Below are 25,163 nucleotides of genomic sequence, written 5' to 3' on the forward strand. Positions count from 1 at the left end.
GACCAGGAAACTATTGCCAACTGTCAGCAAAACCTGTTCGCTTAACATCCTTTAGGGGAGGAATTCTGCCTTCCTTAATTGGTCTGGCCTACATATGACTCCAGACTCACATCAATGTGATTGAATCTCAACTGCTCTCTGGGCAATTAGGGATGGGCAATAAATACTGGCCTGGCCAGGAACATCCATATCCCCTGAATGAATTAAAAAAAAAACTCCAAGTAAGTGTCAGTCCAAAGTACATTGATTTGATGCAAGAATAAGATTTCTGAATGATGATCATGATAGATTCACAGATTTAGAACAAATTGCTGAATGTTCAAATAAAACTTGTGCACACTGAATTGTGGCAACAAACACTCAATTGTCAAAATGTAACGTTCCTCAGCTAAACGTTTTGCTGTAACATTTATGATATCATGCTGGTACGGAATCTAGTTTGGATGCAGGATGGGAAAATAACAAAAAGGAAGGTCTGTGAATGGATGGAAGACAGAAGGAATTAAATGACAAAAGAGTTAGTTGTGGAGGGTCAAAGAGAGTGTGAAGCAAGAACAAAACAAAGGAAAGATTTCAATTCAAGTGATCTTATGCATCTTCTGAACAGTTAGCAAGTGCCTTGAGTATCCTCCATTGTGGAGGCAATCAGAACTCTTGCTGCTGGTGCTCTCTCAGAGGACCTTAGTTCTCCCATGTTATGATCCCCGTATACAGCACACCAACTAGATCTAGAACCCAGGGTGACACTCTCCGATGTAAAGTAAACCATTCAGAACTGAGATGAGGAGAAATTTCTTCACCAGAGAATGGTAAGCCAATGGAATTCTTCACCACAGAGCGCAGCTGAGGCAAATCAGTGAATGGTTTCTAGGAATTAGATATAGCTCTTAGGGTTAAAGGGATTAAAGGGCATTGGAGAAAGTTGGAATAGAGGAGTGAGTTGGATGCTCAGCCATGACCATATTGAATGAGGGAACAGAATTGAAGAGCCATGGCCTACTCCTGTTCCCTATTTTTCTCTGTTTTCCTGGATCCTTCCCCTCTAGCACAAGTTGTTCTCCAGCCCTGATTAATGCCTTAATCTTGTAGGGTGCAAACACTACAGCCTTCATATCTAACTCTAGCTGTTAGGTACAGTGTCCATATTCTTTAACTATACTGTGCCTGACCACCTTTATATTCCTTTTTGCTCCCTCAGTAAAATGACTCCCTGTACCATGCAATTGTGGTAAGTTTATCCATCTCACCTGCAGTCCCTGCTCTTGTTCACGCAAAGTGTGAAAACTTCCAATCTGTTGGAAAATTGCTGATACTCCCATTGTTACCTTCCTTTTGAAATTAATTAATGCAAAGCTACATGTCCAAATCTATGGTATGCACTAGCATCAGGTTAGGCTTCCTTCTTGGAATACACAATGATAAAATTATCCTGTAGTGAAAATGTTTATATTTACCACAGTTCCCAGTCTTGGGAGGCTAATCATCGTTAGGCTTTCTTGTCAAAATTACCTTCAAACAATTGCATCTCAAACAGCAAAAAAAAACCATATTTACTTTTACCCAACAATTGACCATGTTTTTTTTAACTCCAAATATATAACAAAGCTTGCTAGCATACATTCTGGTTTACACATAGCCTACTGAAATACAATTTTTTTACTGGTTAGTGGCAGATTTCTTGGAAGTAATACTTTACAGATGACTGACAGTCAAGGGAAAATGCTGGGAGGGTCAGTGATGAAAAAAAAAGTAAAATTTAAGTGTAACTTCTGCCTGAAGGTTCTCTTTCAGTTACCAACAGGTTATGTATTTTCAGGATTTTCTGCTTACATTTCAGGTTTATAGCACTGACACCTCTTTTTCCTTTCATTTTTATGGGACACTTATAATGAATATAAATATGATGCAGTATTGATTTGGTGATGTGTGTACACAGGTACCTGTAGGTGATATGTTTATGGTGCCACTTCTGCCCAGTTAATGCGTAACGCTTTCTTCTAACACTAAATCTAACGTTGGTGCCAAACTGGTCAGGCACACCACAGCGCGGCTTCTTCATCCAGCTGTGGAAAGATAAAAGAACACATCCTTAAACCTGTGCATTTGTTCTCCTTTTTTAACAATGAACTTCACTGCTTTATTTTTCTTTCAATGCTCTTTCAAATGAAAACCTCAGTTCAAGAGCTTGAGGAACTGTTCATCAGTTCTTTAAAGACAGAGGGCTGATTTTAACCGTCCTGACAAATTAGCAGGAGTCGACCCACCGCATGATTTACACCTGGAGCAATTTTCCTTTGAACTAAGTCGAACTTTACATCTGGTAAGTATAGTCCCAGAGGGCTGCTCTGTCATTAGTTAGAGTGATGACTGGTGGTGAACTTAACATGAAGGTCACCATACCTCAGGCAAGGGGTAGGATTGAGAAGGTGACACCTATGCTGAGGAGTGGATGGAGTTTAATTTAGATAAATGTGAGGTACTGCATTTTGGGAAAGCAAATCAGAGCAGGACTTCTACACTTGATGGTAAGATCCTAGAGAGTGTTGCTGAACAAAGAGACCTTGGAGTGCAAGTTAATAGATCCTTGAAAGTAAAGTCGCAGGTAGATACAATAGTGAAGAAGGCATTTGGTATGCTTTCCTTTATTGGTCAGGAGTTGGGAGGTCATATTGTGGCTGTGCAGAACATTGGTTAAGCCACTTTTGGAATATTTCATCAAATTCTAGTCTCCTTCCTATCGGAAGGATGTTGTGAAACTTGGAAGCGTTCAGAAAATATTCACAAATGTGTTGCCAGGAGTGGAGGGTTTGAGTCATGGGGAGAGGCTGAATAGGCTGCAGCTGTTTTCCCTGGAGCATCGGAGGCTAAGGGGTGACCTTACAGAGGTTTATAAAGTCATGACGGGCATGGATAGGATAGATAGACGAGGTCTTTTCCCTGAGGTGGAGAGTCCAGAACTAGAGGGCATAGGTTTAGGGTGAAATAGTTTAGGCAACCTTTTCACGCAGAGGGTGTTGTGTGAATGGAATGAGCTGCCAGAGGAAGTGGTGGAGGCTGGTACAATTTCAGCAATTAAATGGCATCTGGATGGGTCTATGAAGTGGAAGGATTTAGAGGGATATGGGAAGTGCTAGCAAATGGGACTAGGTAAGTTTAGGATCACTGGTTGGCATGGATGAGTTGGACTAAAGGATCTGTTTCTATACTGTACATCTCTGTGACTCTACATGGTAATATCAGCCAGTACAAGATTTGAATCTACACTGTTGGTATTCCTCTGTGTCACAAACTAACCATCCATCCAAGTGAGCTAACCCACTTCAGCTAGAATGATAAGAGTGGGGGATGGATCACTGCAACACAGGCACTCAACCAATGTTTCATTTCCCAATTGGCGGGGCACTCAAAATATCCCCCCATGAATACCAACATATCATTGCCACTCATGTTCATTCAATGTGATTAGAGTTTTAGTCCTTTTGAAATAGACTTTCGCTTCATCTGAGGAAACATTCCAGAGCAAGATTCCCACTGAAAATTACAAAGGTTGAATGGACCTGATTAAATTTTAATTGTATTTATCAAAGAAATATATTTTGGCCATTTAATCATTTGGTTATAACATTATATTCCTTCTTTTTAATCATGATGAATATTCAGCCATCTCCACTGTTTTCAATCAGTCGATACCTAACGTTTTAAACCAATGGTTGATTCCAAGCATTTCAGTGTATCTTTTCATTTTGCTGAGTGGCCCGAATAATTAAGGTACCTTTGTTTTAATGCTGAAGTACTAATGATACAATTTTTGGATGAACCTTCAGGTAAATATGCATATTAGAACAAATGTAATGTTAATAAGTAAAATATGGAACAGAACAAGCCAAAAGCTATAATTTTGATCACCCTTTGCATAACAGTAATGATTAACTAGCAGAAAAAATATTCCCATGGTGTAATGTAAAGGTCTCCATTTAACAGCACAATTAATTAATTAAAGATTAATTCTTGTTGATCCGAGACTAAGTGCTTTAATCGCTTGCTAACATACTTTACAATTCACAACTGTTAACTGGTTTAATTATTTCATGCAAAAACTCAAATTCTGGCAAAGTCAAGTTGTCTTCCAATCAATTTTGAAACATTTGTTGTATATCATGACAATAAACAGTTCTGAAATAATTTTACTTATATTACTTACATTTCAAAATATAGAACTATATCTGGAAGGCAGTCATTATTGTTTACAACAAATAAGTTCACATACCACAGCAAAACTGAAACACCTCTGAACATGAGGAGATTTTTCAAACAAGACAAACAAAATAGATTCTCACCTCAAGGTGATATCACTATATCACATGAAAGAAGCAAGGGGCAGAATAAAAAAAAAGTGAAGCTATTAAGGTGTCATTATCCATACAATAAAGTGAACTAAAGCAAGCTGTACATGTAGCATAATTACATAGAACCAACACTGACTTTTAAGCACTTTGTGCTAATCTACCTTATCAAGAAAGACATTTGCTTAGAAAAAGAGTGAAGTATAACACATTTGCTTAAAACACAACCTGCTTTTAGAGACACATACTTATTTTTAGAGAAATGTACAAAGACTGTTTCTTAAATGTTGGCACAATAATTTCAGGATATTTATTTAATAGGTATGTTAGGGGCAAGGGCAGGTGTCCACTTCTTGCAATCTGAATTTGGGAAGTTGTGAACATTCATACTCATTTCATGTTTCTCTTTGCTACAACATATACAGCACGAAAATGACACACTTATTCTATCATTATTGCAAATCTAACATCAGAACTTAACACATTAGATTGGTTGTGGTTAAGTAAAATTGCACATAAGTAAAATAATTCATGATCAATTATGCAAATACAATTCAATCTAAATTATGAAAATATATCAGATAATTTAACAATTTTTACAGCACTCGAAATTAGATCAAATTATAAGTTGTCAATATAGTGAGCAAATCATTATATGATTGAATGCTAACTTAAGAGTGTTCAAAGTTTGTGAGAAGATTTGTAGCTTGGGTGCTCATTGTTGTGGTTCTGTTCACCGAGCTGGGAATTGGTGTTGCAGACATTTCGTCCCCTATCTAGGTGACATCCTCAGTGCTTGGGAACCTCCTGGGAAGCGCTTCTGTGATCTTTCCTCCGCCATTTGTAAGGGTTTGAATCTGCCGCTTCTGGTTGTCAGTTCCAACTGTCCGCTGCAGTGGTCGGTATATTGGGTGCAGGTCGATGTGCTTATTGATTGAACCTGTGGATGAGTGCCATGCCTCTAGGAATTCCCTGGCTGTTCTCTGTTTGGCTTGTCCTATAATAGTAGTGTTGTCCCAGTCGAATTCTTGTTGTCATCTGCGTGTGTGGCTACTAAGGATAGCTGGTCGTGTCGTTTCGTGGCTAGTTGGTGTTCATGGACTCATTTCTTAGTGCTTTTAGTGCTTCCCTCTCCTTGGTGTTGAGGTTATGTGTTTGTCTTTTCTTTGTTATCAGAGGTATGATACTTTGTGTCACTGTTTGTTGTGTCTCTTCTGTCAGTCCATTGTTCCTGAGTGTGCATTCTAGTGAAGTCTGCTGTCTTGGCGTCCCTGTGGTTGTAGTTGAGTCTCTTGGCCAGTATTGTTCTTTCCATGCCTGTGAGCTGTCTGTGGGAGAGGTTTCTAACCCAGGTGTGTGTTGTGGTGTCCTCTCTGTTGTGTGTTAGTTTGGCCATTTTTTCTTTTAGTGCAGTTTTTTTGCAGTGTGTGGTCCTGTTCTGTCCTACAGTGATGGCCTGTTCTATGGTCCAGGTCCATTCCTGATTGGTGGTTTTTGAAATTAATGATTATTGGTGCGCAATTTCTTGTCTGTATTTGTGAAGTCTGTTGTGAGCGTCTGTAATTATTACCTGGATCATCCTGAATCCGTTCTGTCTGGCTGTGTCCCTGGCTTGTGGGTTGTTGACTGGGGGTCTGTAGCCACACATGCAGATGACAAGCAACAGGAATTCGACTGGAACAACACTACCATTATAGGACAAGCCAAACAGAGAACAGCCAGGGAATTCCTAGAGGCATGGCACTCATCCACAGATTCAATCAATAAGCACATCGACCTGTACCCAATATACCGACCACTGCAACGGACAGCTGGATCTGACAACCGGAAGCGGCAGATTCAAACCACTACAAATGCCAGAGGAAAGATCACAGAAGTGCTTCCCAGGAGGCTCCCAAGCACTGAGGATGTCACCTAGACAGGGGACGAAACGTCTGCAACACAAATTCCCAGCTCGGCGAACAACAACTTAAGAATGTGTCAGATTCAAATGAAAAGTTTGCTTAATTCCAGGAGGTGCTGGGGGATGGGAATACAATTGGCTGCTGTCTCACTATACAATGAATGGATTTGAGTAGAGTACAGGGATATCTTGTTGCAATTATACAGGGCCTTCATGAAACCATCCACTTCCATGATGACCTTATAAGGGTTACTATTGTCGCATACAGTGGCCCAGATGTTTGTCTTTCCCAATTCCTCCATATCTGTTGGGCTGTTGTGAAGCTACCATAAGGCAAAAGGTTTATCATTCACCAGCAAGAAAGTTCCATGAAATTTTCCTCAGCTAATTGGCATAAAAGCTGCCTTTTGTTCTGTGTGTAAAACAAGTGTAAATAGCCAAATGTCCAGGATACTTCAATAACAGGATTCATTGGCAGGAATCAGGACCAGCATTTCTTGCCCATAAGGTAGCTAAGAATAAGCTACATTACTCTAAGTCTGGAGTTACATGTAAGACAAGCAGCTCTCTTCCCTACAGGGCATTAGTGAGCTAGAAGGATACTTCCCCAACAATGACTTCTTAGCTCCAGATTTTCCTTTAATCAAATTTGAATTCCACCACAGCAGGATTTGAACTCAGAATCCTTGAGTTAATAAGCACAGTGACAACACCATTAGGCCATCATCTCCACCTTGCTCTAAATTGCTGTGTGGATTCAATATTCTCTATCATTTGAGGATCTTTTCTCCCTTTACATTTGGTTGAATACATCCATGGCTTCAATAACCCACATCTTTATTCTAAGTTGGCAGGAGAACAGCAATGCAGGCATTATTGGACAAACAGAAGAGTGAAATGCATAAACTTCTAACAGGAGGATATATATTTTGTTTGAGACATTGGGGAAAAAGAACTGCACAACTTCATGGGATAGGGTGATCTTGACAAACCAGAAGTTAATTGTAGCACCTGAAGAAAGACGACATGACATCTGTTACTGAATTTCTCTCTCCCATGACTGCATAGCAGTGCAGAGAGAAACAAAAACAATCAGTTTAGCACCTCTCCCTTACAAGTAGAAGACCAAGGTCCTCATAATGTGACACAGGATTATAGCTGTAGAACTATTAGTGATTGTGTCATTTTATTAACACTAGGTGAGTGACTAACCCCTACATCAATATGGCAGTACTAGGTATGTGAGGCAAAAGATCTGAGGTACAAGACTTGCAGTGCTGGAATCCTTTTGGCTAACACCACAAAATCTTGGATAACAACATATGCTAAAGCCTCTGACAGTTTTTGTCAAACAATAGTTGGGTATCGGAGGGAAATTGAAAGTTAAAAATTACACAGCACCTAATTAGTAGTGTGATCAGCTAGACTACTGGCTAATGGATGGATTATTTATAGTTGTCAACCACCTGATGAAAGAGCAGCGCACCAAAATCTAGTGCTTCCAAATAAACCTGTAACCTGGTGTTGTGTGATTTTTAACTTTGTACACCCCAGTCCAAAACCGGCACCTCCAAATCAACAGAGGGAAGCACTATGTTGACAAAGATCAACAAGCTTTAGAATTTGTTTTTCTGTAAATAAAATTAATAATTTGTTTGGAATATGCTGTGCTTTTCAAAGAATCATAGAATGGTTGTAGCACAGAGACATTTGGCACTTTATATCTTTTCTGGGTCTCTGCAAGAGTAACGTCCTCAATCCCAGTTTCCTGGAGCCCTATAACGTTTTTCCTTCCCGAAGACACTTATCCAATTTTCTTTTGAAAACTGTGATTGAATCTGTCTTCACTATATTCTCAAGCATTGAATTCCCAATTCTCACTTCAAACTCTGTAAGAGTTTTTCTTCAATTTGCCATTACTTCTTCAGTCAATCACCTTAAATCACTGCCCTTTGGTCTTCAATCCTCTTTGTGCAGTTATTTACAGGAAAAGAAGAATTTAGGTAGTGCATTCTTTGTCACTCAAGTAAGATTTCATGGCAAAGTTACATTGGACTCTGTGATTTGCTACAATGGAAGAAAGCGAGCACTGCAGATGCTGGAGACAGAGTCGAAGAGTGTGGTGCTGGAAAAGCACAGCTGGTCAGGCAGCATCCAAGGAGCAGCAACCTGATGAAGGGTTTATACTCAAAACCTCGATTCTCCTGCTCCTTGGATGCTTCCTGACTGGCTGTGCATTTCCAGCACCACACTCTTCGACTCTGAGTTGCTCAAATGCCTGCTGGTGGAGCAGGAAGGAAGGACGGCTCAGGAGTTGCCATTAATGTGATCCCATGGTAAAGGAGTTCCTGAACCTTTGTGCTGCTTGAAGGTGATGTCCATTTGGATAAATTGAGTAACTGAATGGAACAGTATACATCATCGACATGAAGTCACACAAGTCTCCTGGAGAGTGGTTTGGAGGGATATGGTACTGGAAAAGCTGCAGTTTCTTGTCACTTCTAATTTCTGCAAGTGCCCAAAAGCATCCTAGTTGAAACCATCAGATGCACAATTCAAGTAAAATATTGTACAAAGACAAATGCAGCCTCTTTGCATCATCTGTCCTCTGATATGCTGTCAGATTCCTGCCTTTAATGTTTCTTTATGCAACTCCTCCATTCTTGTGTTAACTTCGATGTGAGTTTGGGGATTGGGGAAGTTGGAGGTCTGAAAAGTTTTCCAGTGAGTAGAGAAGCACTATGTCAAAAAGAAATGGATGTTTCAGTGATTGAAAAGTGTGATGTGGGTTAAAGAAAATGTTCTTCACAACACCTAATTAGCAGTGTGATCAGCTAGACTACTAGCTAATGGATGGATTATTTATAGTTGTCAAATTCCTTCAGCCACTCTATAAGGATAATGCTAGCCATAGATATGTCAGCTGGTTTGAAGCTTTGGTTTCTCAGACAATGAAAAACTACAAATACGCGTGTGCACGGCATTCCACTCGCATTGTAACATGCCCTTTTTCCTGTCTCAATTTAATCAAATAAACACGATTGTTTGAATCACTTTCATTTAAGTTAATGCGTTGTGTTTTGAACATTTCAGATAACAAGCATGCTCCTCCAGAAAAGAAAGACATGTAAGAGCACCTCCCCCAGGTGGTCTCACATTGTGGGCAGCATCCCATTTTATTGCAAATTGGATTGACTTCCTATTACAATTATGTGCAGTTGCTGCAAAGTAGTCTATTCAAGGCAGTGGCAGAATTAGCAGGGTTGTATAACTGAGGCAGATGTGGAAGGAAATCATTGCACATTTTTAAAACTGTAGGAATGAAAGGTTAAATGTTATCCATTCCAAAAAACTAGAATTGCTGTTGTTGTAACATTTGAAGAGATTCACCTTAAGCTTCAGGCAAATTCATTGAGCTGCATTTTGTTGTCAAAATTACAATGAGGTTAATGATGCCCACTGTTATTTATACTTCTAATTTCGGGGGGGGGGGGGGAGCGGGGGCGTAAGTGAGGACTGCAGATGCTGGAAAAGCACAACAGGTCAGGCAGCATCCGAGGAGCAAAAAAAGCGACGCTTCGGGCAAAAACTCTTTATCAGGAATGAGGCAGGGAGCCTCTGGGGTGGGGAGATAAATGGGAGGGGAGTGGGGCTGGGGAGAAGGTAGCTAAGAGTACAATAGGTGGATGAAGGTGAGGATGAAGGTGATAGGTCGGAGAGGAGGGTGGACTGGATAAATGGGAAGGAAGATTGGCAGGTAGGACAGGTCATGAGGATGGTGCTGTGTTGGCAGGTTAGAACTGGTGTAAGGTGGCGGGGGGGAAATGAGGAAACTGGTGAAGTCCACGTTGATGCCCTGGGGTTGAATTATTCTGAGGAGGAAAATGAGACGTTCTTCCTCCAGGTGTCAGGTGGTGAGGGAGTGGCAATGGAGGAGGCCCAGGACCTGCGTACCCTCGGCAGAGTGGGAGGGCGAGTTGAAATGTTCGGTCTAGAGGCGGTGTGGTTGGTTTGTGTGAGTATCCCAGAGATGTTCCCTAAAGCGCTCTGTGAGGAGGTGTCCAGTCTCCCCAATGTAAAAGAGACCCCATCTGGAGCAACAGATCCAATAAATTACATTTGTGGATGTGCAGGTGAAACTTTGATGAATGCAGAAGGCTCCTCTGGGGCCTTGGATGGAGGTGAGGGAGCAGGTGTGGGTGCAGGTTTTGCAATTCCTGCGGTGGCAGGGGAAGGTGCCAGAAGGGGAGGGTGGGTTTTTGGAAGGCATGGACCTCATCAGGTAGTAACGGAGGGACTGGGGAGGGAAATATATCCCTGGTGGTGGGATCCATTTGTAGGTGGCGGAAATGTCAGCGGATGATGTGGTTTATGTGGAGGTTGGTAGGATGGAAGGTGAGGACCACTGACTCACACAACTACCTGCATTATACCTCTTCCCACCCTACCTCCCGCAAAGATGCTATCCTGTATTCCCAATTCTTCCGCCTCCGCCATATCTGCTCCCGGGAGGACCAGCTCCACCACAGAACACACCAGATGACCTCCTTCTTTAAAGTCCATAATTTCCCTTCCCATGTGGTTGAAGATGCCCTCCAACGCATCTCATCCACATCCCGCACCTCCGCCCTCAAACCCCACCCCCCAACCACAACAAGGAAAGACCAGCCCCGGTCCTCACCATCCAAGCCTGCATTATCCAAACTGCATTCACAATTCATCAATTGCATTACAACCAATTCGAGTTAACGAAAGGCATATTATATCACAACAACCTGTAGTTGTCCAAGCATGTGGCGGTGAGGCGGATTATTCAGGTTCCATTGTGTTCAGGGATGTGTAGATTCGGTGGATTAGCCATGGAAGATATGGAGATAGAATGGGGAATGAGTATAACTGGGATGCTCTTCAGGGGGCTGGTGCTGACCCAATGGGCCAAATTACCTCTTACTGTCATGGAGTTATAGAGATATATAGCGTGGGAAACAGAGCCTTCGGTCGAACTTACCCATGCCGACTAGATATCCCAATCCAATCTAGTCCCGTTTGCCAGACCTGGTCCATATCCCTCAAAACCCTTCCTATTCATATACTCAACCAGATGCCTTTCAAATGTTGTAATTGTACAAGCCTCCACCACTTCCTCTGGCAGCTCATTCCATGCATGCACCACTCTCTGCATGAAGAAGTTGCCCTTTAGGTCCCTTTTAAATTTTTACCATCTCACCCTAAACCTACACCCTCTCGTTCTGGAGTCCCCCAACCCAGGGAAAAGATCTTGTCTATTTATCCTATCCATGCCCCTCATGATTTTATAACCAACCCTTACGACATCCTTGTGAATCTTTTCTGAACCCTTTCAAATTTCACAACATCCTTCCGATAGGAGGGAGACCAGAATTGCACATGATGTTCCAAAACTGGCCTGACTAGTGTTCTGTACGGCCGCAACATGACCTCCCAACTCCTGTATCCAATGTTCTGACCAATAAAGGAAAGCATATCAAATACCTTCTGCACTATCCTAAATACCTGCTACTTCACTTTCAAGGAGCTGTACCTGCACTCCAAGGTCTCTTTGTTCAGCAACACTCCCTAGAACCTTACCATTAAGTGTATAAGTGTACAAATCCTGCTCTGATTTGCCTTTCCAAAACGCAGCTCCAGCCATTTATCTAAATTAAACTCCATCTGCCACCCCTCAGCCCATTGACCCATCTGATCAAGATCCCATCATAATCTGCGGTCCACTACACCTCCAATTTTGGTGTCATCTGCAAACGTACTAACTATACCTCCTATGTTCACATTCAAATCATTTATATAATTGACAAAAAGTAGAGGACCCAGCACCGATCCTTGTGGCACTGGTCACAAGTCTCCAGTCTGAAAACAACCCTCCACCACCACCCTCTGTCTTCTCCCTTCGAGCCAGTTCTGTATCCAAATGGCTGGTTCTCCCTGTATTCCATGAGATCTATCCTTGCTAACAAGCCTACCATGAGGAACCTTGTTGAACACCTTATTGAAGACCATATAGATCACATCCACCGCTCTATCCTCATCAATCCTCTTCATTACTTCTTCAAAAAACTTAAATCAAGATTGTGAGACATGATTTCCCACGCATTAAGCCATGTTGACTATTCCTAATCAGTCCTTGCTTTTCCAAAGGCATGTAAATCCTGTCCCTCAGGATTCCCTCGAAAAATGTGCCCACCACCGATATCAGGCTCACTGGTCTATAGTTCCCTGGCTTTTCCTTATACCTTTCTTGAATAGTGGCACCACATTAGCCAATCTCCAGTCTTCCGGCACCTCACCTGTGACTATCCATGATACAAATATCTCAGCAAGGGGCCCAGCATTCACCTCTCTAGCTTCCCACAAAGTTCTAGGATACACCTGATCAGGTCTTGGGGATTTACACACTTTTATGCATTTTAGGACATTCAGCACTTCCTCCTCTGTAATATGGACATTTTTCAAGATGCCACCATCTGTTTCCCTACATTCTATATCATCCATGTCCTTCTCCACAGTAAACACTGATGCAAAATGCTCATTTAGTATCTCCTCCATCTCCTACAGTTCCACACATAGACTGCCTTGCTGAACTCTGAGGGGGCCCTATTCTCTCCCACATTACCCTTTTGTCCTGAATATATTTATAAAATCCCTTTGGATTTTCCTTAACTCTATTTGCCAAAACTATCTAATGTCCCTTTTTGCCCTCCTGATTTCCCTCTTAAGTATACTCCTACTGACTTTGTACTCTTCTGAGGATTGACTTGATCTCTGTTGTCTATACTTGATATATGCTTCCTTCTTTTTCTTACCCAAATCAATTTCTTTAGTCACCCAGCATTCCCTATACCTACTAGCCTTTCCTTTCACCCTAACAAGAATATACTTTCTCTGGACTCCGTTATCTCACTTTTGAAGGCTTCCCATTTTCTAACCGTCCCTTTACCTGCGAACCTCTGCCCCCAAGCAACTTTTGAACGTTTTTGCCTAATACCATCAAAATTGGCCTTTCTCCAATTTCAAACTTCAACTTTTAGATCCGGTCTATCCTTTTCCATCACTATTTTAAAACTAATAGAATTATGGTCACCGGCCCCAAAGTGCTCCCCCGCTGACACCTCAGTCACCTGCCCTGCCTCATTTCCCACGGGTAGGTCAAGTTTTGCACCTACTCCAGTAGGTACACCCACATACTGAATCAGAAAATTTTTTTGAACACACTTAACAAACTCCTGTTCATCTCAACCCTTCATACTATGCCAGTCCCAGTCTATGTTTCGAAAGTCAAAATCCCCTATCATAATCCCCGTATTATTCTCACAGATAACCAAGATCTCCTTACAAATTTGCTTCTCAATTTGCTGCTGACAATAGTGGGGGTCTATAATACAATCCCAACACGGTGATCATCCCTTTCTTATTTTTCAGTTCCACCCAGATAACTTCCTAATTACAGCTATAATACTACCCCTTATCAAAAACGCCACTCCCTCTCCTCTCTTGCCTCCCTTTATGTCCTTCCTGTAACATTTGTATCCTGGAACGTTAAACTGCCAGCCCTGTCTATTCCTGAGCCACATCTCTGTAACTGCTATGATATCGCAGTCCCATGTTCCTAACCATGCTCTGAGCTCATCTGCCTTCCCTGTAAGGTTTTTGCATTGAAATAAATGAAGTTTAATTTATCAGTCCTACCTTGTTCTTTGATCCTACTTGCCCTGACTATTTGACTCATTTCTGTTCCCAACGGTACCAGTCTCAGGTTGATCTCTTCCCTTATCATTTCCCTGTGTCCCACCCCACATCTTAATAGTTGAAACCCTCCCAAGCAGCTCTAGCAAATCTCATTGTCACTATATTACTCCCCACCCAATTCAGGTGCAATCCGTCCTTCTTGTACAGATCACTTTACCCAGGAGAGATCCCAATGAGCCAAAACTGTGAACCCTTCTCCCATGCACCAGCTCCTCAGCCACGCATTCATCTGTTTTATCCTCATATTCCTACCCTCACTAGCTCGTAGCTCCGGGAGTAATCCAGATATTGTTATCCTCAAGGACCTCCTTTTTAAATTCTTGCCTAACTTTCTATATTCTCCCTTCAGAATCTCAACCTTTTCCTTTCCTATGTCATTGGTTCCAATGTGTACAATGATCTCCTGCTGGTCCCTCTCCCCTTTGAGAACATTCTGCACTCTCTCTGAGAGATCCTTGATCCTGGCACTAGGGAGAAAACACACCATTCTGATTTTTCGCTGCTGGCCACAGAAGCATGTGTCTGTGCCTCTGACGAGAGTGTCCCCTATCACAATCGATTGCTTGGAACCCAAGATCCCCCTCATTACATTGGACCCTTTCTCAGTACCAGAAACTTGGCTGTTTGTGCTACATACCTCTGAGAGTCCATCATCCCATACATTTTCCAAAACAGCATACTTGCTTGAATGGGAATAGCCACAGAAGATACCTGCACTACCTGCCTACCTCCTCTACTTTCCTGGAGCTAACCCATCCACTTGACTAAATCTGCAGCTATTCTCCCTTCGTATAACTGCCATCCATCACATTCCCAGTTCCTGTAAATTTCTTATTGCCTTTGACTGCTGCTCCAACTGATCCATGTGATCCGATAGTATTCGCAACCAAAGACACTTCCTGCAGACATAATCATCAGTAACGTGGAAATTCTCCCTAATCTCCCACAGCTGACATAGTAAAGTGACTTTCGAAGTAGAAAGAGAAAGACACCAGATTGCATCTAACTTTTTTCACTTTGTTTCTTGTATTTAAAAACCTCACGGATACTTGTTGTCAAATCAAAATACCATCTTTGCATAGACTCTGGTGCAGTGGTAGTATTTTGAGCCATTAGGCTTGTTCCAGACGTGTGCAATAACATGTCTGAACAGGCTGATTAGACAATAGTTTCCGCACTGTAGGGATTCTATGATCCTATGATGTGCAGGGTAAATACTAACAAAGCTTGCAATGAAAAGATAAGTGTAACTTTTTAAAAAAATGTATGATTGCTAATCATTGGTAATCAACTCATCTGACACTAAAAAACTATTTAAAAATGGGCCAGGGGTTTTGTGCTGCATTCCAGAAGGCCTAGGTGCAAGTCCCACTGACTCAAGAGGTGTTTCACAATACATCTAAAAATGCACGCACACCAGATTTTGTACCCAGATGGAAGAACTCTTGGCTCTGCAGATATGACCTTTAAAATTTCCTGCGCACACATCCCATTTTTTAGTGCAGGTAAATGCAGGGGCTAGTTTGGTAGTTAAGCCCGGTTACCTTGGGGGACTGTGGAGGCTGTCAAATCATCACCTGGGCTTGGTAGAAAGCCTGTAGAAGGGCTGTGGCACTGTGTTCAAAAACTAAAATAAAATAATCAAATATAAAAGATTCCTCCAAAACTTACCCTCAGACCCACCCCACCCAAAACCTCTCATCCTCGCTTCACATGATGCATCCATGAAAACCCTTTACACTAATGCTTTACCTGTCCCTTATGGCATTTCATATTCTTCATGACTCTCTAGGACCCTCTACCAATCCCACTGTCTCCCAAATCACCAATACCCATTTACATATCAGGCATAAGTCTTCATTCCTCCATGCCAAATTAGTGCCTACTTCCACCCTATCATTCTTCACCTTCATGTCAACCTATCTAGTATTCACAAGTACCAATGAACACAAGAAAACAAGGTTCGTTTCCTTAAATTTCTACATTACAGACCACGCTCTTATTCATATAAACACATTCTGACAGGTTTTGACTGCTTGATAATTCTTTATGTGTCTTGAAACTTAACAGTCTGACATCTTTTGACAAGGGTTCATAGCTGTTAAGTCATCTTGACATTTCTTGAACAGTTCAACACTTCTTGACAGTTTGACTCTTTTTGAGACTTTTGACAGGAATTCACAAGTTGAACAGAAGGTGCACCATTCTCCAAAGTTAACAATCCCAGAAGGTGCCTGACCCTCTTCAAATAATACCTGATCCCAACACCACTCCTATAAAATGATACCTGATCCCCTCCCCCTCCCACCACCACCTCCCCCATGCAGCATTTGATCTATCCTAAAGAAATACATTGCAAACAGATTCATCTCCATCATCAGTACTGCAGACATCAAGGATCCCAAAATACCAATTCAGAGGGAGCAGTTGATAAGTTAAAGGATGGCTGTTTCCAGAAAAAGTGTCACAGTGAACCATGGAGCACTGTCAATCCCATTCCCATTAAAATTGGGATTCAAGGTTCATAGAAGGGACATAATACTTCTGATGTCTTTGCCACCTTTGAGGTTTCTGTCACAGCGAAAATCTGGCCTGAGTATTGCGACAAATATTGCATGTTGAACATTTTAAAAATGTCAATTTTAATCATTCAAAAGCTTTGTTTTTCGGTCTTGTTCCTTTTTCTTCTCTCAATCTAATTTTCTTCCCCCTCTCTGTTACCTTCTCTCTCTGTAATTGATTTGGCACAACGTATGTCTACTAATTTACATTTCATTCTCCATTTCTCAAGCTGGTTGATTAAGAAGATATCCTGTTGCTTACCCCATTTGCTCAGACTGCAGGATGCCCAGTTGCCATTTATAAGAACATAGTGAGAATTTCTTTTTGAGCTGCAGTCTGACTAATAGCAGACACTGTTATCTATTTGCTGCAGTGAATCGGTGCAGTTGTTCTTAGTCATTTCTGCGATAATTGATAAACACTGCACCAAATCTCCACACCTCAAAAAGTGAAACAGTCACAGAATTGTGACTCTAGAGAAGTTGCACATTGTAATCATCTATTCTTCAACTGTGACCCTCGGTTCTCAACAATTTCTGCTCATTCAAGTGAAAGGACACCAGTTACGAGTTGGCAGGCATAGATGCCATAAATTGAGAGTGCGGACACGAGATATAAAACTGGAAGAAAGGGTGATAAATACAGAGGGATTGGAGGCCTATGGGAAAAATGAGCAAGTTTTGGAATGGTCCTGTCGAGAGACTGCAGACATGATGGACCGAATTCCCACTTTCTCTAAGATGCTATGGAGTCTACAGTGTATATTGTTTTCAGAAAAGTAGCTAAGAAAAGCTTTTACGTTCCCACTTTGCTCATCAGTGGTTAGTTCTTACGACCCAACCAAGCCAGTGGTTGTTCAAGACAACACATTTTGACTTAGCAAGAAGAGTTGAACACCTTGCGCTTCACTAATTATCACACTATGATAAACATGTACTGTAGTGAAAAAGTTAAAGAATATCTCTTTTCACCAAATGGATGATTCACTAATAAAACTGCGGTCACACAAGTCTCTGAAAAGTGGGATTCATATGAAAAAAAGGTTGTGCTAATGGTAATAGGAAGTTAATGACAGAAAAAAAACATACAGAATTATCATACTTCTTATTGAAGAAATTATAATCTTCTTTCTATGTTCTTCAAGAAGAAATCCTATACTTCAAGTCTAAATTTGACATTATTGAGCAGTAAAAGAGAATCCAAAGCTTGAAGCAGATACACTGTCAGGAGTGCCATTCCTAACGCTGTAATCCTTAATGCTTAAACCTCTTCATGTCAACCTCGTTCAGCCATTATAAAAGAGTGAACTTGTGGTCTCGTGGTAGTACATCTACCTCTGAGTGAAGAGGTACCAGGATTAAGTCCCACCTCTACCCTCAAATGCCTGAACTGGTTAATCAAAAAGCATCTATAAGAACAAGTTGAAATTCTTCCAAAAAATGTTTAAAGTTCTGAGTGCCCAAGAAGAGGTCATTTCAATTACTGTTGGTAGAATAGATCTCATTTCTTTTTTACCTGCCCTCCTTCCTCCCAGGTCATAAAGTATGGATGGATATGAAAATAGGCAATGATTACTGCTCAAAGTGACCAAAGCTTCTACCTATCTACCTTGCCATATTTCCTTTGCTCAGTAGTTCCGCTCAGGTGAGATAAGTGAAATAACTCCAGAGGCTGGTATTCCATTACCAAGTCACCCTTTATTTACACAAAGAGAGTCCTTGACACTGGTCCAGTTCCATCAGAGCCAACTTTCAGAGTGAACAGAACCTCTGACTATAGAAAATGAAAATGTTGGCGAGGAAGATGCAGAGATACTTGCATCTAGAAGAGAAGAGATTGAGATTCACAAGGAAGAGGTAGTAGAAATACTGCAGTGTGAAAATAGACAAGTCCCCTAGGCCGGATGGGAATTGTCCTAGGATCCTCTGGGAAGCAAGGGAAGCGATTGCCGAGCCTTTGGCATTGATCTTCAAATCATCATTGTCTACAGGAATAGTAGGACTGGAGAACTGCAGGATAGCAAATGTGGTTCCCTTGTTCAAAACGGGTAGTAGAGACAACCCTGTTAATTACAGACCAGTGAGTCTCACTTCAGTTGTTGCTAAAGTGTTGGAAAAGGTTATAAGAGATAGGGTTTATAACCATCTAGAAAAGAATAATCTAATCAGGGACAGTCAGCACGGTTTTGTGAAGGGTAGGTCGTGCCTAACGAATCTTATTGAGTTTTTTGACAGTGACCAAACAGGTGGTGTATATGGATTTCAGCAAGGCGTTCGATAAGGTTCCCCACAGTAGGCTATTATACAAAATGCGGAGGAATGGGATTGTGGGTGATATAGCAGTTTGGATCAGTAATTGGCTTGCTGAAAGAAAACAGAGGGTTGTAGTTGATGGAACATGTTCATCTTGGTGTCCAGCTACTAGCGGTGTACCATAAGGGTCGGTGTTGGGTCTACTGCTGTTCGTAATTTTTATAAATGACTTGGATGAGGGCTTAGAAGGGTGAGTTAGTAAATTTGCGGATGACACTAAGGTCGGTGGAGTTGTGGATAGTGACAAAGGATGTAGTAGGTTGCAGAGAGACATAGATAAGCTGCAGAGCTGGGCTGAGAGGTAGCAAATGGAGTTTAATGTGGACAATTGTGAGGTGATACACTTTGGATGGAGTAATCTGAATACAAAGCACTGGGCTAATGGTAAGATTCTTGGGAGTGCAGATGAGCAGAGAGATCTCGGTGTCCATGTACACAGATCCCTGAAAGTTGCTGCCCAGATTGACAGGGTTGTTAAGAAGGCATACAGTGTCTTGGCCTTTATTAATAGAGGGATTGAGTTCTGAAACCAGGAGGTTATGCTGCAGCTGTACAAAGCTCTGGTATGGCCACACTTGGAGTATTGTGTACAGTTCTGGTCACCGCATAATTAGAAGGATGTGGAAGCTTTGGAATGGGTGCTTGCCTGGTATAGAAGGAATGTCTTATGAGGAAAGGCTGAGGGCCTTGAGGCTGTTCTCATTAGAGAGAAGAAGGTTGAGAGGTGACTTAATAGAGACACACAAGTTAATCAGAGGGTTAGATAGGGTGGACAGGGAGAGCCTCGTAAACACAAGGGGACACAACTTTAAAGTGAGGGGAGATAGGTATAAGACAGATGTCAGAGGTAGTTTCTTTACTCAGAGAGTAGTAAGGGTATGGAACACTTTGCCTGCAAAGGTAGTAGATTTGCCAAGTTTAAGTCGTCGTTGGACAGGCATATGGACGTACATGGAATAGTGTAGGTGGGATGGGCTTCAGATTAGTATGAGAGGGCGGCGCAACATCGAGGGCCGAAGGGCCTGTACTCCGCCGTAATGTTCTATGTTCTGACATTTTTGTTTATATCTGTCAGCCAAGGCTTCCTGTTTGGAGCAGATTAACAGCCCCAATCTGGGAACTTGTACTCTATGAGATTCATTTGGCTGATCTTGCTAAAATTACTCCATCCCTCCCCCTCTGAGTCGAAGAACATAGGTTGTTTTTTTTGTAGGTCCTCCTGGGGCATTTTAGTACCGAGTCAGATTCCACCAACTCAGCCTCTCACACAGGCAGCTTGTCGCTCACCTCTTTCACCCAGAGCATCTCAGGAGAAATTCATTCTTCTCTTCGGGTGGTAAAGGTGTCAAGGTGGTGACATCAGCAATGTTTATCTCAGATTCTGAGGTATCTTCAACGTTTGATGGAAAGGGAGAATCCGTGGGTTCTGGAACCCACCTTGTCTCAGTCGATTCCCTCGAACTCAGCACCGCCCTCCTAACCTGCAATCTTCTTCCTGACCTCTCCGCCCCCACCCCATTCCGGCCTATCACCCTCACCTTGACCTCCTTCCACCTATCACATCTCCATCGCCCCTTCCCCAAGTCCCTCCTCCCTACCTTTTATCTTAGCCTGCCTGGCACACTCTCCTCATTCCTGATGAAGGGCTCTGGCCCGAAACGTCGAATTTCCTGTTCTTTGGATGCTGCCTGACCTGCTGTGCTTTAACCAGCAACACATTTTCAAGGCTGTTAAGGAGCCAGGCCCATTTTGCTCTAGCACCGTTTGCAAGTTTGCAGCTTTCATGTGGTCCACATGCTTGTTCAGAACCGTTGTACCTACACAAACTTTGTACATCACAGGGCCTGACCTCGGGTTAACTGTGCCTCTTACCCATGCAGGACCATTCCCATGGTTCCCAGAGCAAACTTCGCTCCCTGAAGTAAGCTGTCTGGCTCGCTTAACGAGTCTTCAGTCTGGCATTCACATTCCTGACACTGTTTCACCCGCCCCACCCCCAGGTCTGGGAAGGTCTGGCACAGTCTTCTCCCCATTTGTGACTCTACTGGAGCTATCCCTGTAGTTGCATGGGGGTGGTGCTATAATCAAAAAGGAAATGGGGTAGCTTGGTATTGAGTGAAGCTATAGACTGTTTCTTTAAACCTTCCTTCAAAGTTTGGAATGCTCTTTCTTCCAGACCATTGGATGATGGATGGTAAGGAGCTGTCCTTACATGAACAGCATTTGATTTAAGGAAATACTTAAATTCCATGCTGGTAAATGACGGCCCATTATCAGTGGCCAACATTTCCATAGGTCCATGAAGAGCAAAAGGTGCTCATAGCATTTCTATCATTGTTCCCCCATGTTTGACAAATGAACTCTATGCACATCCAGCCACTTTGAGTGGGCATCCACAATGACAAAGAACATTTAGACGATGAAAGGACTTCCATAGTTGATGTGCAACTGAGTCCAGGGTTTATCCAGCCATCAGTAATTTTTGTCTTTGTTGGCATTCTGGGGATTGCCACACCAACCCAGCTCTGTCTGCATCCAATCTTGGCCATCAGACATGACGTCTCACCAATACCTTCATTTTGGATACCCCTGGATTACCTTGGTGAAGTTCAGCCAGGATCTGCGGCAAATTTTGCTAGGGACAACTACTCTTGCTTCCCATAATAATAACATACAGTCCTCGACTGTGATTTGGTCTCTTCGGATCCAAAAAAATTCAATTCCAGTTGTAGCCCTTTGATGGAGCCCCCATTACCACCAGCTGTTTCAGTTTCACAAGGACTGGACCTTTCTGCATTCAAAGTTTGACATTGTCAGCAATGACTGGATGTGTGTCCAGAAAATTTAAAACTAATACCGACTTTTCGAGCGTGGTACCACCTGTGGTGTATCTGCCAGCAGGAACAGGCTCAATGCATCCAAATTTTGCTTCTTGGCCCCTGAACTGTGTTCCATCTTGTAATTATATGCACTTGGTATCAGCCCAGTGCTGAATTCAGCCAAAAATTATGGACTGCACTGCCTTGTCCTCTTTAAGTAGACCCAGCAGGGGTTTGTGGTTCATTATTGCTAGAAATTTATATCTGGAAAACTATTGGTGGAACTTCCTGACTCCAAATATGAATGCTAATCCTTCCTTCTGTTTCTGGGTGTATTTACATTTTGCATCAGCCAAAGTCCTGGATACATATGCTATTCAGTGTTCCTCTCCATTGGGCCATCAATGAACAAATACTACCCCAATGTTGTACGGAGGAGTCATCACATGTCACTACCAGCAGCTTGGGATCATAGTGTGCCAACACCTCAGAGAATGAGAGCTGTTTCTTCACCTCCTTAAAGGCCATGGCTTGGCGACATGACTATTTCCAAGGCTGACCCTTTTTGAAGAGTTGATGCAAAGGTGCCAGGATGGAAGCCAGGATACGTATGAACTTTTCATAATAGTCCACCAGCTCAAGGAACGACATAAGCTCTGTGACATGACAGCTGGGGCATCTTTGATCGCCCTCACTTTATCTTCCAAAGTGTGTAACCCAGTCTTGTCAACTCTATTGCTCAAGTAAGTCATTTAGGGTGCCTTCTAAGGTGTACATCCGCCTGGGAGAAATGCCTAAGGACTATGTCCAAGTTCTCTAAGTGCTCCTTATTCATCTTCCCTGTTGTTAGCATGTCATCCAGATGAATGGTTACCTGGGTTACACCCTGTAAAATGTTCTCCATCATCTGCTGAAAACTGGCACAGGCTGATGATACCCCAAATGGCAGTCTCGTGTGTTCATACAAACCCTTATGGGCATCATTTGTAGCAATGTTCTGGGGATCCCCATCTAATTGCATTTTCAAGTACACATGGCTCATGTCCAGCTTCATGAGGACAGCTTTGTGAATAAATCATTTCAGGGTTGGGTACTTATCCAGCTGTGAAAAGTGGTTTACTGTTTGTTTAAAATCCACATAAAGGCAAACTGACACTTTGGCTTCACAATCAGTATGACTGGTGCAGTCCACAAACTGGACTGGTTTGATGATTCCTACACTTTCCAACCTTCTGATTTGCTGAAAGGCAAACGGCACTGGGTGGGCCCTGCAGAATCATGGAATTGCTTCCTCTGATCAGGATATTCCCTGAGTGAGACTACACAACTGTCTTCACTCATGTGGTGTTCCCCAAGGTCAGTTGGAATGGCAAGGGTATCCACTTGCAATGGAATACCTTGCAACTCCGATGCTCCAATGGCCATATTTTCCAACGATAAAACCAGTTGATGAGTCTGTTTGAAGTCTAGTTGGGATTCAACTACTAAGTGCTATTGCATGGTTACATCATTAATCCCACCAAGTGGTCTCTCAGCATCTCATTAAGGGTTAAAGCAAAGTCACAGATTTCTGCTTGTCATCTTAACTTCGTCAAAAATCCCTATAAGGATCTCTCTATTTCCCAAACTGCCGAGTAAAACCAATAGCATCTCAGAATTAGAGGAGGCTTGGGATAAAAATATTCCTCAACTCAATCCATCAACTCTTGAAAATTTTAGTATCTGGTGTCTTAAGGAAAGTTAGGCTCCTAATAACTGAAAAAGCTGCGGGTCCACAAGCTGTCAGGAGAATTCCTCATTGCTTTTCATCTGCCTCAATGTCAGCTACCTGGAAAAATACTACACTCTTTCCACACAGTGGGCCCAGTCTTTGACAGCAAGATTGAACAGGTCAAGCTTCTTAAAGACCAGCACGATGCCAGAAATGTTAACTCAGAAGCATGCTTTTATGTCATCACCACTGAATTAACTCCACAGAGGCCAGCATCCAACCACCAAGTCATCCTTTATTTACACTTGGAGAGTCCGTGAGACTGGTCCAGCTTCCTCAGAGCCAGCTCTCAGAGTGAGCATGCCTGACACTCCTGGTTATATCAGTCAGACAGGGCTCCCTGATTGGACCAGATTAACAGCCTCAATCAGGCAACTCTTGTTCTGTGAGGTTCACCTGGCTGACCTCATTACAACTGGGAGAAAGTGAGGGCCACAGACGTTGGAGATCAGAGTCGGGAGTGTGGTGCTGAAAAAGCACAGCAGGTCAGGCAACTCCTTGGATGCTGCCTGACCTGCTGTGCTTTTCCAGCACCATACTCGACTCTGATCTCGTTACAATTACTACAATAAGTTTATCACTAGATACTTAATAGATTGTAGAACAGGGAACAGTACAGCTCAGAAACAGGCCATTCAGCCCACCTTGTCTATGCCAACTATGAAGCCATTCTAAAGTAATCCCATCTGCCCGCACATGGTCCATAACCTACTATTCCTGGCTTGTTTATGTATCTGTGTAAATTCCCCTTAACCATTCTATATCTGCTCCTTCCGTCTCCCTTAGCAGCCCATTCTCGGTACCCACTACCATCCCTGTCGCACATCTGTCTAAAATTTTCCCCCTCTCATTTTAAAGCCTAGTTAGCACTTGACATTTCCACCATGGGAAAAAGGCTGTGGCTATACACCCCATCATAATTTTATATACTTTTGTATAAAAGGAGAAATCAGTGATCATTCCATAGCTATCATCAGTAATACCAGCTATGCATTCAAAATTTGCTTAACTCCACAGGATTTCAACCTGTGACCCTAATCATTAATTTGAGCATTTAGGATGATTAGCCCAATGGCATTACCACTACACCACTACCCTCCCCTGTGAGTGAGGACCTATGTACTAGCTTTCTATTCTACAGCATTGTTGGACTTTAATGTAGTGCACCACTGCAGTGCCCTTGAGTCCACTTTCAGCATCAAGCAGGTATGGTCTTGATGCTTCGTCCGTCAAAATCTGCTCAACTTGATGCATCAACTTTATTAAAGCCCAGCACTAATTCAAACTCAGACATTATATTAATGGTGGTTTTGGCAAAATATCAAGTGCATAGATCTAAATCATGTTTGGCACAATGTGGCTCCACATGACCTCTGCTCCATGAAGCATGAGGAAGAGAGCATCAAGTGCATAATACAGTAGACACTCATGAGGAAATGTTTTTATTGCTATTTTGTAATTAATAAAAATATATTGACCTTATTTTCCTTTTTCGGACAGTCAACTATCTGTCTAAGTATGTCTTTGTTCTTTTTTCAAATAGCATCATCAGCTAATCTTAATTGCAAGAAGAACATTGTAATTCTGTCCCCACAACAATATAATGTTCGATTTGTGGTGCTGCTAATATCACACTTAATGTAATGAATGTCTCTTCTCATATCCTGAGAT

At 42.2% G+C, this 25,163-nt stretch overlaps 1 protein-coding gene across 2 annotated transcripts in view; it reads right to left on the reverse strand.

Annotated features, from left to right (window-relative positions):
- LOC132815014 (matrix metalloproteinase-16-like) overlaps positions 1 to 25,163 on the reverse strand; it is a 251,756-nt gene that overhangs the window by 138,913 nt on the left and 87,680 nt on the right. For both annotated transcript variants that reach the window (XM_060823644.1, XM_060823645.1), the window contains one exon: positions 1,941 to 2,063. In XM_060823644.1, the coding sequence (XP_060679627.1) occupies positions 1,941 to 2,063 (123 nt within the window). The remainder of the gene's footprint in view (positions 1 to 1,940; positions 2,064 to 25,163) is intronic.

Source organism: Hemiscyllium ocellatum, chromosome 4, assembly GCF_020745735.1.
Source record: "Hemiscyllium ocellatum isolate sHemOce1 chromosome 4, sHemOce1.pat.X.cur, whole genome shotgun sequence".
NCBI classification, from domain to species: Eukaryota; Metazoa; Chordata; class Chondrichthyes; order Orectolobiformes; family Hemiscylliidae; genus Hemiscyllium; species Hemiscyllium ocellatum.